The sequence below is a fragment of the Puma concolor genome, chromosome A1, assembly GCF_028749965.1.
Source record: "Puma concolor isolate L17-30 chromosome A1, mPumCon1.1.hap2, whole genome shotgun sequence".
Taxonomy (NCBI): domain Eukaryota; kingdom Metazoa; phylum Chordata; class Mammalia; order Carnivora; family Felidae; genus Puma; species Puma concolor.
In genome coordinates this window covers 16039118-16054015 of record NC_141667.1, presented here as the reverse complement: position 1 = coordinate 16054015, position 14898 = coordinate 16039118, and the positions used below count along the sequence as shown (strand labels likewise).

Sequence of the window (14898 nt, the reverse complement as noted above, 5' to 3'; positions counted from 1 at the left end):
GAATTTATTAAAATGCCATCTTTTTAATATGCCTTCTCTGATTCCTTTATTAGACTTTATTGTTGCTATCACAAATTACTGCAAAATTAGTGCCTTAAAACAACACAAATTTATTTTCCACCATTTTTATAGGTCAGAAGTTCAACATAGTTCTCACTGGTCTAAAATCAGGGTGTGAGGAGAGCTTCATTTCCTCTAGGGAACAGTCCATTCCTTGCTTTTCCCAGCTTCAAGAGACCTCTCTTAGGTCTTGCATGATGATTTTCACATTTTAGAACCAGCAATGAGGTGCTCACTCCTTCTCACACTTCCATTTTTTCTCTCTCTCTCAACCAGCTGGGATCAGGTCTTCCCTTGTAAGGACTCATGTGATCAGAATTGTCCCAGCTAGAGAAATCAAGGTAATCTCCCCGTCTTAAGGACCTTGACCTCAATCACATATGTGAAGTTCTTCTTACCATGTAAAGTAACATATTCACAGGCTTCTGGAATAAAGACATAGACATCTTTGAGGGGCCAATGTCCTGCCTAACATACTCCCTTATTTAATATTGCAATCTCTCTACACCTTCCCAATCACCTCTGATATTTCTTTCTCTCTCTCCTTTTTAAGTGGGGATCTTGTCACTTTCTAACACTACATATATATATTTTTTTTCTGCTTACTGTGTATTTCTCCCCACTGGTATTAATATAAGCTTTCCCAGGGTATGAATCTCCACGTTAGTGATGTATTTAACTACTGGGTACCAGGACTGGAACATAGCAGATGCTCCAAAAACATTTGTTGGATATATACTTCTAATAGTGATTGCTAGATTAAATTATAATCTTACATTTTATTGTCAGATACATTTTCTAAATGTTTGAATCATTCCCATTTCAATTTTCCTTCCCTCCCCTTTCTCTATGCATCTTCTGCTTTCTGATTCGAACAAAGGGCTAAAATGAACAGTAATGACAGAGTTTTAATGGAGATGAAATGCCAACCCCTGTGAATATGTGGACAGTGGTTTGGACCAGTATTTGGGGCCGGAATTGTACTAATGTTAGTACACTCTGAGATTTCTTTTTCTTTAAAACCAGCTTCCAGGGCCATCTCTTTCTCAGCTAGACCCTAATTGGCAGATGAAAGAACAGAGATTAACTCTGATATCAGAGAATAGGTCCTCCTGTGCCTCATATATCTCATTGCAACTTTAATCGATTGGCTAGTTTTTGAGGGTTTCCAACACTTAAAAGTGAAATTCTCAACCACTGACTTGCCTCCTGCAGTGCCCCAATATTTGGCACACCCAGATGGGGCTCTCTAGAGGATATCTGAAGGATATGGAATTATAGCAACTCAGACTTCAGAGATATCTTACAGTTTTTTTATCTTGTACGTTAATACCCTTAATCTGGGGTTCAGGGGATATAATAAACACGTGCTGCTTCCTGTTCTTTTCCCTCTTCCTCCTCATTCATTAGTTTCCTTCTCTGAGAATACTGATTAAGAAGTTAAAAGTGAAAAACTGAAATTCAACGGGAGGCTTTTACATGTTGGCAAAGAGCTCCGATGTTTCTAGTTCAACAACCACACCTATTTCCTTACTCTCACCTAATTTCTTACCCTTTTAATTAATTGACATCAGATATGTGGTTGAACAGAGTACTTCATCACTATTTCTAATGTAACTTTTTTGCATATTAATTGATGCATAATTAAAACTGACGGTTCTGTATTTTTCTTGCACAAGATAGATATGTTAGTTACCAAGAGACTAATATGATTTGAAATGTTTTTTCCTCTTTACGTCAATTACTTATTAACAGTTCAATTGAATTTTGTTTCATCTACTTATTGTTTGAAATATAACACGTTGTGGAATAAAGGGTGCATAATAAATTTTAATAATATGTATTTCTTGTGATCCTTATATTGCATCATTTTATGTGTTGGAAAAATAATCATAGTGGGATTACTATGCAATGTTTACTGCTGGCTTCCCCTGGAATGCTGTAAATATAAGTTTCCTACTCATAAAAAAATTACATAAAATATGTAGTTCAAAATATTATCGTTTTAAGTCAGTGACCTATCTTTTTAACGTGGCTTAAAGTCTTCACTAAAAGCAACTTTTGAAATTAATTGCTCTGCCATCATCTTCTTAACCTTTTAAAGTTATTCTTCCCTAAGGGATAGAATATTATCTTAGTGAAGAACTCTGTAGTTGGAGTGAAAGCTATAAATTTTTAGGTCCTGATCCGAATGTGGTCCAGGGTGAATAAATAGTTTTCCAGGGGGAACTCATGTGAGTCATATTAGCTTTCCAAGTGCCATAGGTTACTACTTAACATAAGAAAGAGACAATTTATTAAAGTCATGCCAGAGAAGTGGTCATTTTGCTTTACTTGAGTGGTTTCATTTTCTTTCTTCATTCTCCTCCCCTTTTCTGTTTTCTAAAGAGTAGTTCATTAACCCTACTTTATTATGTGATCACATACGCGAGCATTGTCCCTTCTTGCTTTAGGACAATATTGTAACATCTGTCCTTCAGCATAAAAAATATCACTCACTTTGCAAAATCTCATGACTCGGAGAGTATACTGCTACCATTGTGTGTTATAAAACCCTGCCACTGTTTTCTCTCTGTTATTTCCAAACTGTCTGCCAAAAAGAGTTCAATACTGATGACTAACATCAACTTTGTCTCCCAAATATTTTTACATGTCAATGTACAATATGATGAAAATCTCTCTTAAATAGCATAAGAGCTAGCTCATCTTACAACATCATATTTTGCTGTTGCTAAGTCAGCTCCATGTCTATATCCAGAGTATTTCTACTGCATGTGCCCTACTTCTGCTTCTTTCCTTTGATGCTTTATTGTTGCCCACACTCAGAGACAACACATCTCTCCCTTGGTTATCCATATTACTTGATTGTCTGCATCAAAGAGCTTCCTGTCCTATTTTAAGATTACGCACACTACTACCACCATTCCTGCTCAGCCATTTCATTCATTCATTCACTCACTGATGCATCATCTGTTGCCTTAAAAAAACAAATATAAAACATGCTTTTCCAGATATTAAAGCTCACTTATTAAGCTGATTTTTCCCTATAGCTGGTTTTTCTCTAAGGCTCCATCTCTGTTACAAAGGATGTATTCCAACCAAACTGAACATTTGGAAATGGGTGTACGATAGATGAGGGGTCATCCTGAGAGTGGGTTACTTTGTTGTTTCACAAATGTTGATCATCCTAATCATATAAGCTATTAATTTGCCTAAATGCTGTTGTAGTAGCTTCCCATCAGTGTTAACATAAAAACTAGTCATTCCAAGATTCAGCTAGGCCCGCTGAGAGATTTAAATACTCCATTATTGAAATGATTATCTGCATTATTTAAACACTCAAGATAAGCATTGTCAACACCTTATAAAATTCAAATACATGTTTGCAACATTTTAATGTAACTTCTACCATGTTATCAAATATTATAAATACTGCTAAATTACAATTCACTGATTTTATTGCACGTCTATTTTCAAGTCAGACATAACTTCTGAAATATTTAGGCTAAGTTGTTTGTTAAATATAAACACTTTATGTGGAACCAGATTCAAGTCTTAAAATCTAAAGACATAAAATTACTGACATTTTCTCTCTTATATGAATTGCTTACCACAACCTACATAAAGCATAGAGTGTGTTATATTTTTCATAGTGCTTTAAGTTGACAACTTTACTATTTCTTTTATATACTTTCATTGCAAGTCTACATATATAAGGCCATTCTTTATTTTTTTTTAAATTTTTTTTTTTAACGTTTTTATTTATTTTTGGGACAGAGAGAGACAGAGCATGAACGGGGGAGGGGCAGAGAGAGAGGGAGACACAGAATCGGAAACAGGCTCCAGGCTCTGAGCCATCAGCCCAGAGCCTGACGCGGGGCTCGAACTCACGGACCGCGAGATCGTGACCTGGCTGAAGTCGGACGCTTAACCGACTGCGCCACCCAGGCGCCCCAAGGCCATTCTTTAAATATGACCAACTTTTGTAATACAAACTTTTAACACAAAATAAAATAATATCAAAATAACCTAAGAACATAGAAGAATATAAAAATATATCCTGATGATAAAAGTCAATCATCACCATCGCTGTCTTTCTGAAATTAGATGGTAGAACTACAAGACATTTCCCCAAAAGGGTTTTAATTTCATTATATAGACTTATAATTAATGTATAGTATAACAATAGCTAATAAGACTATCTAATGTTTCACTTCATAACAAGAGATTTTGAGAAAAGGTTTTAAAACCATTTGTTTAAATGAATTTGTTGCTCTGTTTGGGTCACAGATTAAAGCAAAGCTGGAGACTGAAACAGGCCACTCTGTTGATATTTTGCAGGTGTATCTGCTTCAGAAATGATAAATTTTTCTTCTAGATGCTAAAAAGATATGGCAAGAAACCAAAAGAAATGACTAAATACATTTCCATCCATGCATGCAATTGTCTCCACACAACTCATGCTGCATTCTTCTTTTAGCTGTTAATTTACTAATGAAGTGTGAATCTTTGAAAGCTGTGTTTTTCATACATTGCTAATGCATTTTTATTCATCTCTATAAAAGCTCCAAAAAATCAGTTTTGAAAAGATAACGATTTGTGGAATCTTGCTAGGTGATTCCCATCAGAATTTGTCCCTGTTTACACCTTATGTGTTTTCAAGAAAGATATAAGATTATTTAGGATATACTACAATTTATATTTAGTTGCCTTCATTTTACCATGGAATAGTCCTTTTGTCATAGTTTATTATATTTTTCTATATTTTCTCTTTTTGAAAACGTCTTCTAAGGGTTCAGAGACTTTAAAATAATCCTTGAAAATTTTCTCTTTATTATGGTAAGAAATCCAAAACTTAGGGGAACAAGGTTATATTTTTTCAATGTTTCCAAGTGTCACAATTGAGCAAAAGGTGAGTAGTTGACGTTAGGTTACCAGAAAGATGTCATATGAAGGATAACTTCAGATCTCTCAAGAGAAACAATTCTTCAAATAGATGTGTGAGATTTAAGAAAAATTGTGGTTATTTCTAGCTAGAAATATAGCAATGGCACTTATGCAAAGATGGCGGAAGTTACAATAGATTAAGAAGTATGAATCACATGCAGGTTAAAAGCATTTCCTGATGCTTAAATGACAAAAAAGTGGTTTATAATTATCTTAATATGTATTTACCTTTGTTATTAAATACTTCTTCGTTAGTGAAATATTCCTTTTGTAGTATCTATTAGTGTAATATTCCACTTTTATTTTAATAAATGAGAATTCATTAGTGTATTTCTATTAGTTAAAAATTAGGACCATGTATTGATTAAATCAAGCACTCCTATTTAAATTTTCAGTTAAAGTTTTATAATAATAATAAAAAAAATATTCTGTGTTTTCTTTCATTCTAAATCTGAACAATTAATCTGTAATATATATATATATTTATTTTTCACATTATAATATTAATTTCTCTATAACAAATAAGTGCCTCTTTTGTGGAAGTTTTTAATAATTTGAATCTCATCCTGCCATTTATTCTTTTTTCTTTTTTTTAAATTTTAAGTTTGAAATAAAATGCCAAACAATTAATATAAAAAGTCATTATTCCTGGAAGTATTGCGGGCAACAGTGATTTCTTGGTAATTTCTTTATCCAATTCTATTCTGTGTAGTTAATGCAGTGGTGATTTACTAGATGACATCAAGGGTTATTGTTTTTTTTATTTAATTACTATTGCTTATTAATTTCTCTTAAATTGATTATTGGATTTCTTAGATAGATCATGATAAAAGATATCTATATCAATACCAAGTAGAGAAAAACTGCAGAAAAGGAAATGATTATAGCACCATATAGTAGACTGTGAAGGTAAGAAAAGTTATAACCAAACTAAGTTCAAAATTATAGATAATTTTCAGATAACACGACGTGAGGCTGGAATATAATTTCACGCTAAAGTATTTCATTTTTATTTGACAGTTGCACTCCAATTCTGACAAAGGCGATGGGTCTGTCAAGTACATCCTTACTGGAGAAGGTGCCGGAACTATATTTATCATCGATGACACCACCGGTGACATCCACTCAACGAAAAGCCTAGACAGAGAGCAGAAGACCCACTATGTGCTTCACGCCCAGGCTATCGACCGTCGAACAAACAAGCCTCTTGAGCCTGAATCCGAGTTCATAATCAAAGTACAAGACATCAATGACAACGCTCCAAAGTTCACAGATGGACCATACATCGTTACTGTGCCTGAAATGTCAGATATGGGTAAGAAAAAGCATTATTCACTTTAGCAGTTAATATAGTTTTGAGAATCCAGATGATCATCTTTTGAAAACCAGTTTTCAACTTTGTGTGTGTGTTTGTGCGTGGAGATATCCGAAGAAATTTCGAAACATCTTAATATTTACACGTGGCCTAAAATATTAAAGGATATTGGGTCTAGATGGTATGTTATTTATTAAAATTAATTTCTGAATGCTAAAGTAGAGGTAATGCTTAGGTATCAAGAAAACATCATTAACGGGGAGACATCGGCAATTCTTGCTTAATTGACAGGGTTTTTTAGCCATGTAAATTCTTTATTTATATTGCTACAGAGATATCAACATACTCAAGGTGACAATTTGCATAAATAAAAATAGACACTGTAATGTTTGAGATATTTTACTACATGTCTTTTAAGATTGCGGTTTATGGGGGGTGGAAGGGAGGGGAGGGTGGGTGATGGGTATTGAGGAGGGCACCTTTTGGGATGAGCACTGGGTGTTGTATGGAAACCAATTTGACAATAACTTCATATATTGAAAAAAAAAAAGGAAATATAAAAAAAAGATTGTAGTTTATGACCCAATTATAACAGCATTAAAAATGTAAGTAATAGCTACATTATTCAATAAAACTTTTTAGATACTCATAAGCATTTACAAAGCTTATTTATCTTAAAACGTAAAACAACCCTTAAAGGATTTTTTCCTTTTTGCCTCTGATGTAGCTAGCAGTTGATGTCACACCCTTAAATCTTAGTTGCCATCAAGTGTAGACTCATTGAATCCATAGAAGTTTTGATTAGGGGCGAAGAGGAAATTGGATATTTTGAATGTTGACTGTGAGTTCTGCAGAAAATCTAAAATCGATCAGCCCAAAACAACCAGTTAGCTTCGCCAGGACTGGAGACTACAAGTCATCAAAGCAGTTGTGGTAATGATCACTGAAACAGCATCAAGGAGTATTTATAGAGCACTTACTATATGTCAGGCATTGCATGCCATGTGTAATAATTTCATGCTTGTATCATCATGGACAAGGGCAACATTGTGGTTCTCCTTTTACAGAGGATGAAATTGATACATAGAATTAAATAATTTGCCCAAGATCACATGGTTAGTAAGAAGTGAACCTAGAAAATATTTCTAAGCCAGACAGAGGTTCAGCTCTTAAGTTCCCAATTTTTTTTTAATATAGTTAGAAATTTAAAACCTGGTTTAAGCTATTTATGGAATAATTATAAGAAAAATAGTGGATGTTCCAGAATCTGTACAGCTTATTGAGCCAGGGGTGGGGGTCTCCTTCTTGCCATATGGATATAGATTTGATGTTATTTTGTTTTTGTTTAAAGGATTGGGTTCAGGGATGGCTACATACCATAAGGAGGAGAATTCATCCTAAATTGCCTGAGTAAGGGAATAGACATTTATTTATGCTAGAAATCTAATCTTTAGGGAGTCCAACGAGAATATGCTTTTGAAAAAAAATTCCCTAACACCTCCAAAATATGTACATTAGATACATATAGTGTGAATAAAGACAACGGACAGTTTCCAGGTAGATATGTGTGCCAAAAGTTGAAAAATCTTTGTGACACAGATGGCTGGAGAGTGAAGCAAATGAAAGTGTCAAGAAATGGAAAGTAACCCCATTAACTGAGCTAAAGAGTGGGGCTCAGGTGGAGGACCAGATGTACTCGTGATGCTGACACAATTGAAATAGTGTGATTTTCTCCACACTTGAGGACAAGGTAAATGGGAAATAAATCAATGATTAAACTCTAAAAAACCTAAAACTTTGAATCTGCTAATGAAAACACAAGAACTAAAAAAAAAAAAATAAAATAAAGAAGTAGACGAAGGACTTTTCAACGTAAGATAAGAATCCAATAACCAATAATCAAGAAGACATGAATTTAAATAAGCATTCAATTCAATGAATTGAATTGAATTCAAATAAGCATTTGAAAATATAGCCATCAAATAATAAACTAATCCAAATCAAAAGAAAAATGAACTGAAATACTTAAAAACCTTCGTGGCGGACAGAGGACTATTTTGTATTACATAAGATTTTTTTAATAACACAAAATTCATTAGAACCAAATAAGAAAATGGGGAAATCCCATTAGCAGGAGATTCACAAGAAAAAGAAACGTGTTAATTATCCACAGAAAAAACTCAAATTTCACTAGTAATTTAAGAAACCACAAAGGAGGAGAAGAAACCAATGTTCACCTACCAAAGTATGCAAGTCTGATAATTCACAAAGTTGTTAAAGTTGCAGGACTGTTAGCAGAAAGGTGAATTCCCATAGTTTGTTTTTTGTTGTTTTGTTTTGTTGTGTTGTGTTTTGTTTTGGATGGCAATTTAACAATATCTTTCAACATTTTAAGGAGAACATATCCATTTGTTGGACAACCTCTATTATAGAGAACTATTTTATGGATGTGTTCACATGGTTATACAAAGATATATGTGAAAGGATGCCCATTATGGTATTATTCATAATAATACACTTAAGTTCCACTAATAAGGAAGTTTTCAAATCAATGACTCTTCAAACATATACAGATTTCTTATGTAGCCTTAAAATGAATGAATTTTCATGTATATACATGCTGAAGATCTGTATTGTTTTAGTGAGAAAAAAACATTTTCAGAAAGGCATGTGGAATAAGCTACAGTTTATTCTAGAAAATAAGGATGTGTTGTGTAGTATATGGGCACATAGGGCATATCTGAAAGAAACCCACATAGTGGTGAGGGTGATTACTTCTAAAAACGGGTTGTGGGCTTCATTTGCTATGAGAGTAATGCATTCTTCTTTATTAGAAACTACATATACATATAGATGTTATTTATAAAGTGATAATAAAAACTGAAATGCAGGCTTATGATAAAAACATTTATGTTTAAAAACATTTATGGTGCCTGATAAAATCATTGTTTTTATCATATACTCATTACTTAATTTGTGGATCATCCTGTCATAAGAAAAAAAAATCTACTGTTTTGTATCTCTTTAATTCTTGAGAGAGAGAGAGAGAGAGGAAAGAAAGGCATTTTATGTGCTAAGAACTGATAGTGGCTGGTAATAAAATGTTTAAAAAAATGGAAGGAAGGAAGGAAGGAGAAACAAGTCCTTAAATTTGAACAGGCTACAGACATATAAACATAAAATTTAAATATAGTGCTTGATTAGCAAAAATATAAGGGAACCATAAAGTGGAAAGTCCAGCTTGCAAACTTAGAGAAGACATCCTCAAATAATTTTACATAGTGTGCATGGGTTTGTAAATAGACAAGAAAAAAATTAAAAGGGCATTACACATAGAAGACACAATAATGCAAAATACTCTTGACTCTTATCTTCCCTATAGGTTTATGGTCTACTTAGGGTTGTATGTGCACGTGCGTGAGTGTGTGTGTATGTTGTTAAGGGGGAAATTAACAGGATTGTCGTACAAATGATGAATTCCTTTCACAGTGCAGCAGACTATGCTATGAGAATACAGAGAAGGCAGCACAAGAGACGTCCTGAGTGTGCAAGTATTTGTCAGATTACTGTTTCTTGTACATCTGTAGCACTAAGGGATGGTCAGGGAGCCCTCTGACTATGCTGTGTGCTATGTGACCACTGAGCAAAGCATAATGTGGTTGCATGATTCTTGTCAGTGGGTAATAATCAGCAGAAAAAGTCTACGGCATTCTGAGTGGTTTCATAAAGAAATATATATACAAAACAAACTAGAGTGGTTGTCAATGAATGTTTTTCAATGTAATGTTTCTCTTTACCTCTTTGGTTTATATCGTTGAGTTTCAGCTATTATCTAGGGAATCATCTCTCTCTACATCAGAGTTTTTCAACCTTGCCACTAATTGATGTATGAGACTGGATGATTCTTTGCTGTTCTGTGTATTGTAGGATATTCAGTGGCATCCCTGGCTTCCAAACTTTAGATGCTTAGTACCCTCCCTTCTGTTACCACCATATCACAGTGTCTTTAGACATTGCCAAATGCTCTCAAATCCCCCCTCTGGGGGGGGGTACTTTTTTAAAGCATTTCAAAATAGAAACATGAATTGGAGAATATGATATTTGTTAAATTTATAGTCACTTCCAAAGAGACTCTCATATGGTTACAATGTTCAGATCATATATTTTATGACCAAAAATGATTCTATCTGCTTAGGTCAACAATTTTCATGTTTTTTCCTTAAATGTTTATTTATTTATTTTGAGAGAGAGAGAGAGAGAGAGGAGAGAGCGAGAGAGAAAACACACACACATACACACACACACACACACACACACACACACACACACACACACACACACACACACACAAGCCAGGGAGGGGCAGGGGCAGAGAGAGGGAGAGAAAATCCCAAACAGGCTCTGTGCTGACAGCAGAGAGCCTGATGAGGGGCTCAAACTCACGAACACTGAGATCAGGACCTGAGCGAAATCAAGAGTCAGAGGCTTAACAGACTGAGCCACCCTGGAGCCCCAGCAATTTTCATGTTTAATATTAATTGCCATATTCAAATGCACAATATTGTGAAAATAATGAGGTATACCACTGAATAAAGTTAGGTCATCTGTGCTTATAGAAAAGAAGTATAACAGTGTGGCTCCTTGAGAGTCATTATGACTGTCATTTTTAAAAGAAAATCTACTTGTTGTGTTATAGCATTGATTTAGAAAAGGACCATTTGCGTTGTGATGAATTCCTTGTAAGCTACTGGCTATCATATTGCATTTTTTTTTTTACTTACCAAAAAATGTTATTAAGTAAAATAAAGTGAACATGGGTAGACAGAATAACATAATATTCTGGAGGGTAAAATGTAACTCAAACGGGTCCATGAAGACACTCACACGCACTTTATCAATGTAAATGAACAATTACTTCACTTTTTTCTCTATAATGTGCTGCACATTATCATGCCAGTGATGATTATTCTACTATTTTGTAGCAATTATTCTATAGAATAATGGTCTTCTTTGTGCTTTAAACAACTTTAAAGAAGTATTTCTTTAATTTAGATTTTCTGTAACTTTATTAAATGCCTACATTCTTCAGAACTGAGACCTAAGAGGATGAAATAAAAAACTTAATACTGATTGTTGTGGCACAAAAAGGAAACTCACTATGAGATGAAATTATACCTGCCTTTGGAATCAGCAGTCTACTGCATGTGTGGCATTTTAGAAATGAAAGTAGGATAAATAGGATTGTGCTTGGAAACATCATTGCCATTCTCAGAAAGGCCACGATAAGGGTCTTAAGACATTTAGTGATGCTAAAATGGCATATTGTTATTAAAAAGCTGGTAAAGATGTTTTGATTATATAACTTGATAAATCTCTTTAAAGAAATAATTAAAACTCTACTTTTAAAATAATAATTTAAAACAATAATTTCATCTTTTCTATTTATATAGACACCCAAATTTATGCAATTCTAATTTTCCTTTCACTGAGAATCAGTAGGTTTTAGTACAAATTTTGATTATTTTGTAGTCACTCTAAATTTTCAAAAGTAATTACTCTCTATCTAGAAAATTTTCAAGGAAAACCATACTATATCACAACGCAATTTTCCTGAAAGTAAATTTCCCATCTTTTTTTTTCCCACAAAAATTGTATAAATCTTTATGTCTACACTCTTCTGTGTACTGATGAAAAGATACCTGTAAGTAAAAATCACCTAATAATATTTAAGATATTGTAACACATTATAGAAATAATACATTTTAATTTCTGGAAGATAAAACACAATGTTTTATATTTTATTCAGATTATAAGTATGTAATTTATAAACCTTAACCTCAATGGAGCACTGATTCTTAGTTTGGCACATAGAGAAAAGATATGAAATTTACTGCATGACCCTTAAACTCCACAAGGTGCCGTGTCCTTGGAGATGTATTAAAACATCCTAATCTTTTTCATGTCTTTGTTCCTCTACAATCTCTAACTCCCAGGCCTATTTCCATTTGCAGCTGTGTTCTTTGTTGCAGGGCAACAAGAAGAGACATCAGCTGTGCTTACTTTATTGCACTGCTTGTTGGGGGACTGATTTAGTTCTGGCCAAACATCTTGGGAGCTTCACTCTGGATCTCTTCCAGGATTGTAGTAGCCATTTTAAAATCATTACCCTGGGGCTTAACTTCAGAATGAGATAATTTCAGTGAAATGAGGCTGACACTGCTGTTCTACATGCTAAATTAAAAGTGCATATGAGGAGTCACATTGAACAACTAATGAAGTGGAAATTGGGAAGAAAATTCTAAGTTTCATAACTTTTTTCCCCTCATAACTTTTCCCTTGTGTCAGTTAGCTTGTGTTTGGTAACAAATAAACCCACAACTTAGTGGCTCAAAACAGCATCCATTTTACAGTGAACTATGAGAAGGATATAAATTAAGAAAACAATCCCATTTACTATAGCATCAAAAAGACTAAAATACTAAGGAATGCATTTAAGAAGGTGAAAAATTTGTATACTAAAATCTGTAAAATATTAGTAAAACAAATTGGAGAGGACACAAATAAATGAAAAGGTATCCCATGTCCATGGATCAGAAGAATTAATATTGTTTAAGTGTCCATTCTGTCTAAAGTGATCTACAAATTCAATGCAATCCCTAGCAAAATGTCAGTGGCAGTTTTCACAAAAATAGAGCAAACAATACTAATATTTTTATGGAACCTAAAAAGATTACCTGATAGTCAAAGCAATCTTGGAAAAGAAGAACAAAGCTAGAGGCATCACACTTCCTGATTGCAAGCCATATTACAAAGCTATAGTAATCAAAACAGTATAGTATTGGCATAAAAGCAGACACTTAGATCAATGGAATAGGAAGATAATTTCTCATATTACATGAGAAATATTCATGTAAATATGGCCAATTATTGACAAAGGAACCAATAATATATAATGGGTAAATTTCTCCATTTACTCTTTATGAAAATAGCCTAGACTTGGAATTCCCTTCTTAAAATTGATCAATTTATAATATAAAATACTTTGCTGGAATAATTTTTTCACCATAAATTGGACTCAAGTCACGAAACTTAAATCTTCACATCATGTTTTTAAAAATATATTTAAAGAGTGATTTTCTTGTGTATACCCCTCAGTGTAGGAAATTGAAATACAAAGCAAACCAATTAGAATTTTGACAATTCTAGATTCAACTCGTGTACATGTAATGGTAAAAGTATAATAGGTGTAATTTCCATAGTGGCCAATGGAAGATTTTGTTATATAAATTGACCTTGGAGCTTAACATGTCTCTTGGTGGAGATAATGCTTAAAAAAAAATAAATCAGCACAACTTAAATTTCTTCCTAAAAGTAATCTTAGAGCATCCTAGACTTATTATTTTGTCACTTACCACCTTGCCTTATAAATGACTTTAAACTTGTATGCTATTTTACTGGCCTCTTGGTTCTTTAACATATTATTTCTTTAATTTCCTTGTCCTAAAACATTACAAACATAATGGGCAGTAAATAAACTATATATAAAATAAAAACAAACTGTGTGTATATATATATATATGTATATATATATATATATATATATATATATATATATATACATATATATATATATTTATAGAGGTGGGGAGTTATTATTCCATATGATATTTTCCCTGTATTGTTATCATTTATTCATGAATATAGTTTCCAATTAAAATCATTCTTATTTTTCACAGAAGTTCACTAGTATTTTACATAAATTCATCCTAATAATGACCAATTGTGTTGTTTCCTCCTCTCTTCCTCCCTCCCTTCCTTCCTTCCTTCCTTCCTTCCTTCCTTCCTTCCTTCCTTCCTTCCTTCTTACTGGAAGAATAGACCTAACCAAAAATCTCATACTAAATACTTTCCATTAGTTAATTATCACTGATAATCTTAATTAATGTATGTCCTTACCCCTATATTTTAACAAAAGCACGTGATTTGAAATCATTATAAAATTTTATAAATTAAAAAAAAAAAGATTTGCGTGTGAAATCAATGTATCAGGGCATATGCTCTTGAAATCTCTTTCTCAAATCGTACACGTGCAAAAAATGCAGCCTCAGGTTTAACTGAACTTGATTCCTAATTCTATTATGAATTTTGTATTTTTTTTTTTTTGAGACACCATTTTGGGTGAGTCATTTTTTAGGAATCATATACAGAGTGAAGGAACAGTGACCCAGGATAGAGTAAAGGAAGAGCAATCAGGTATGAATGTTCAGTGTTCAGGTGTAGAGAGAAGTGTCAGCCTGAGGTTTGGTAGGCCCTGCTCCTAGGTACAGAATAAATGCATAGCAATCAACTATATGTAGAAGGAAGTGATCAGGAATTGGGTAAAAACACTGCAATCAGATATAACTAGGAGACAGAGTAATGAGGCATAGACAGAAGGCAGAGTGATCAGGTAGAGAGGTCACAGTGAGGAAGAAGAACGTTTGTGCCATTATGGATTCCTGCTGCCATCTATCAGATATCTTTGTACCCACTAGTTTTCAGTGATCAGTCAGTCCTTGATTGGCAGGGCTCCCTGC

The 14898-nt window shown here is 33.5% G+C and overlaps 1 protein-coding gene across 5 annotated transcripts in view; it reads left to right on the top strand.

Annotated features, from left to right (window-relative positions):
• The window catches only part of CDH18 (cadherin 18), a 1017877-nt gene that overhangs the window by 754622 nt on the left and 248357 nt on the right, over window positions 1–14898 (top strand). For all 5 annotated transcript variants that reach the window (XM_086676364.1, XM_086676366.1, XM_086676367.1 and 2 more), the window contains one exon: window positions 6028–6322. In XM_086676364.1, the coding sequence (XP_086532490.1) occupies window positions 6028–6322 (295 nt within the window). The remainder of the gene's footprint in view (window positions 1–6027; window positions 6323–14898) is intronic.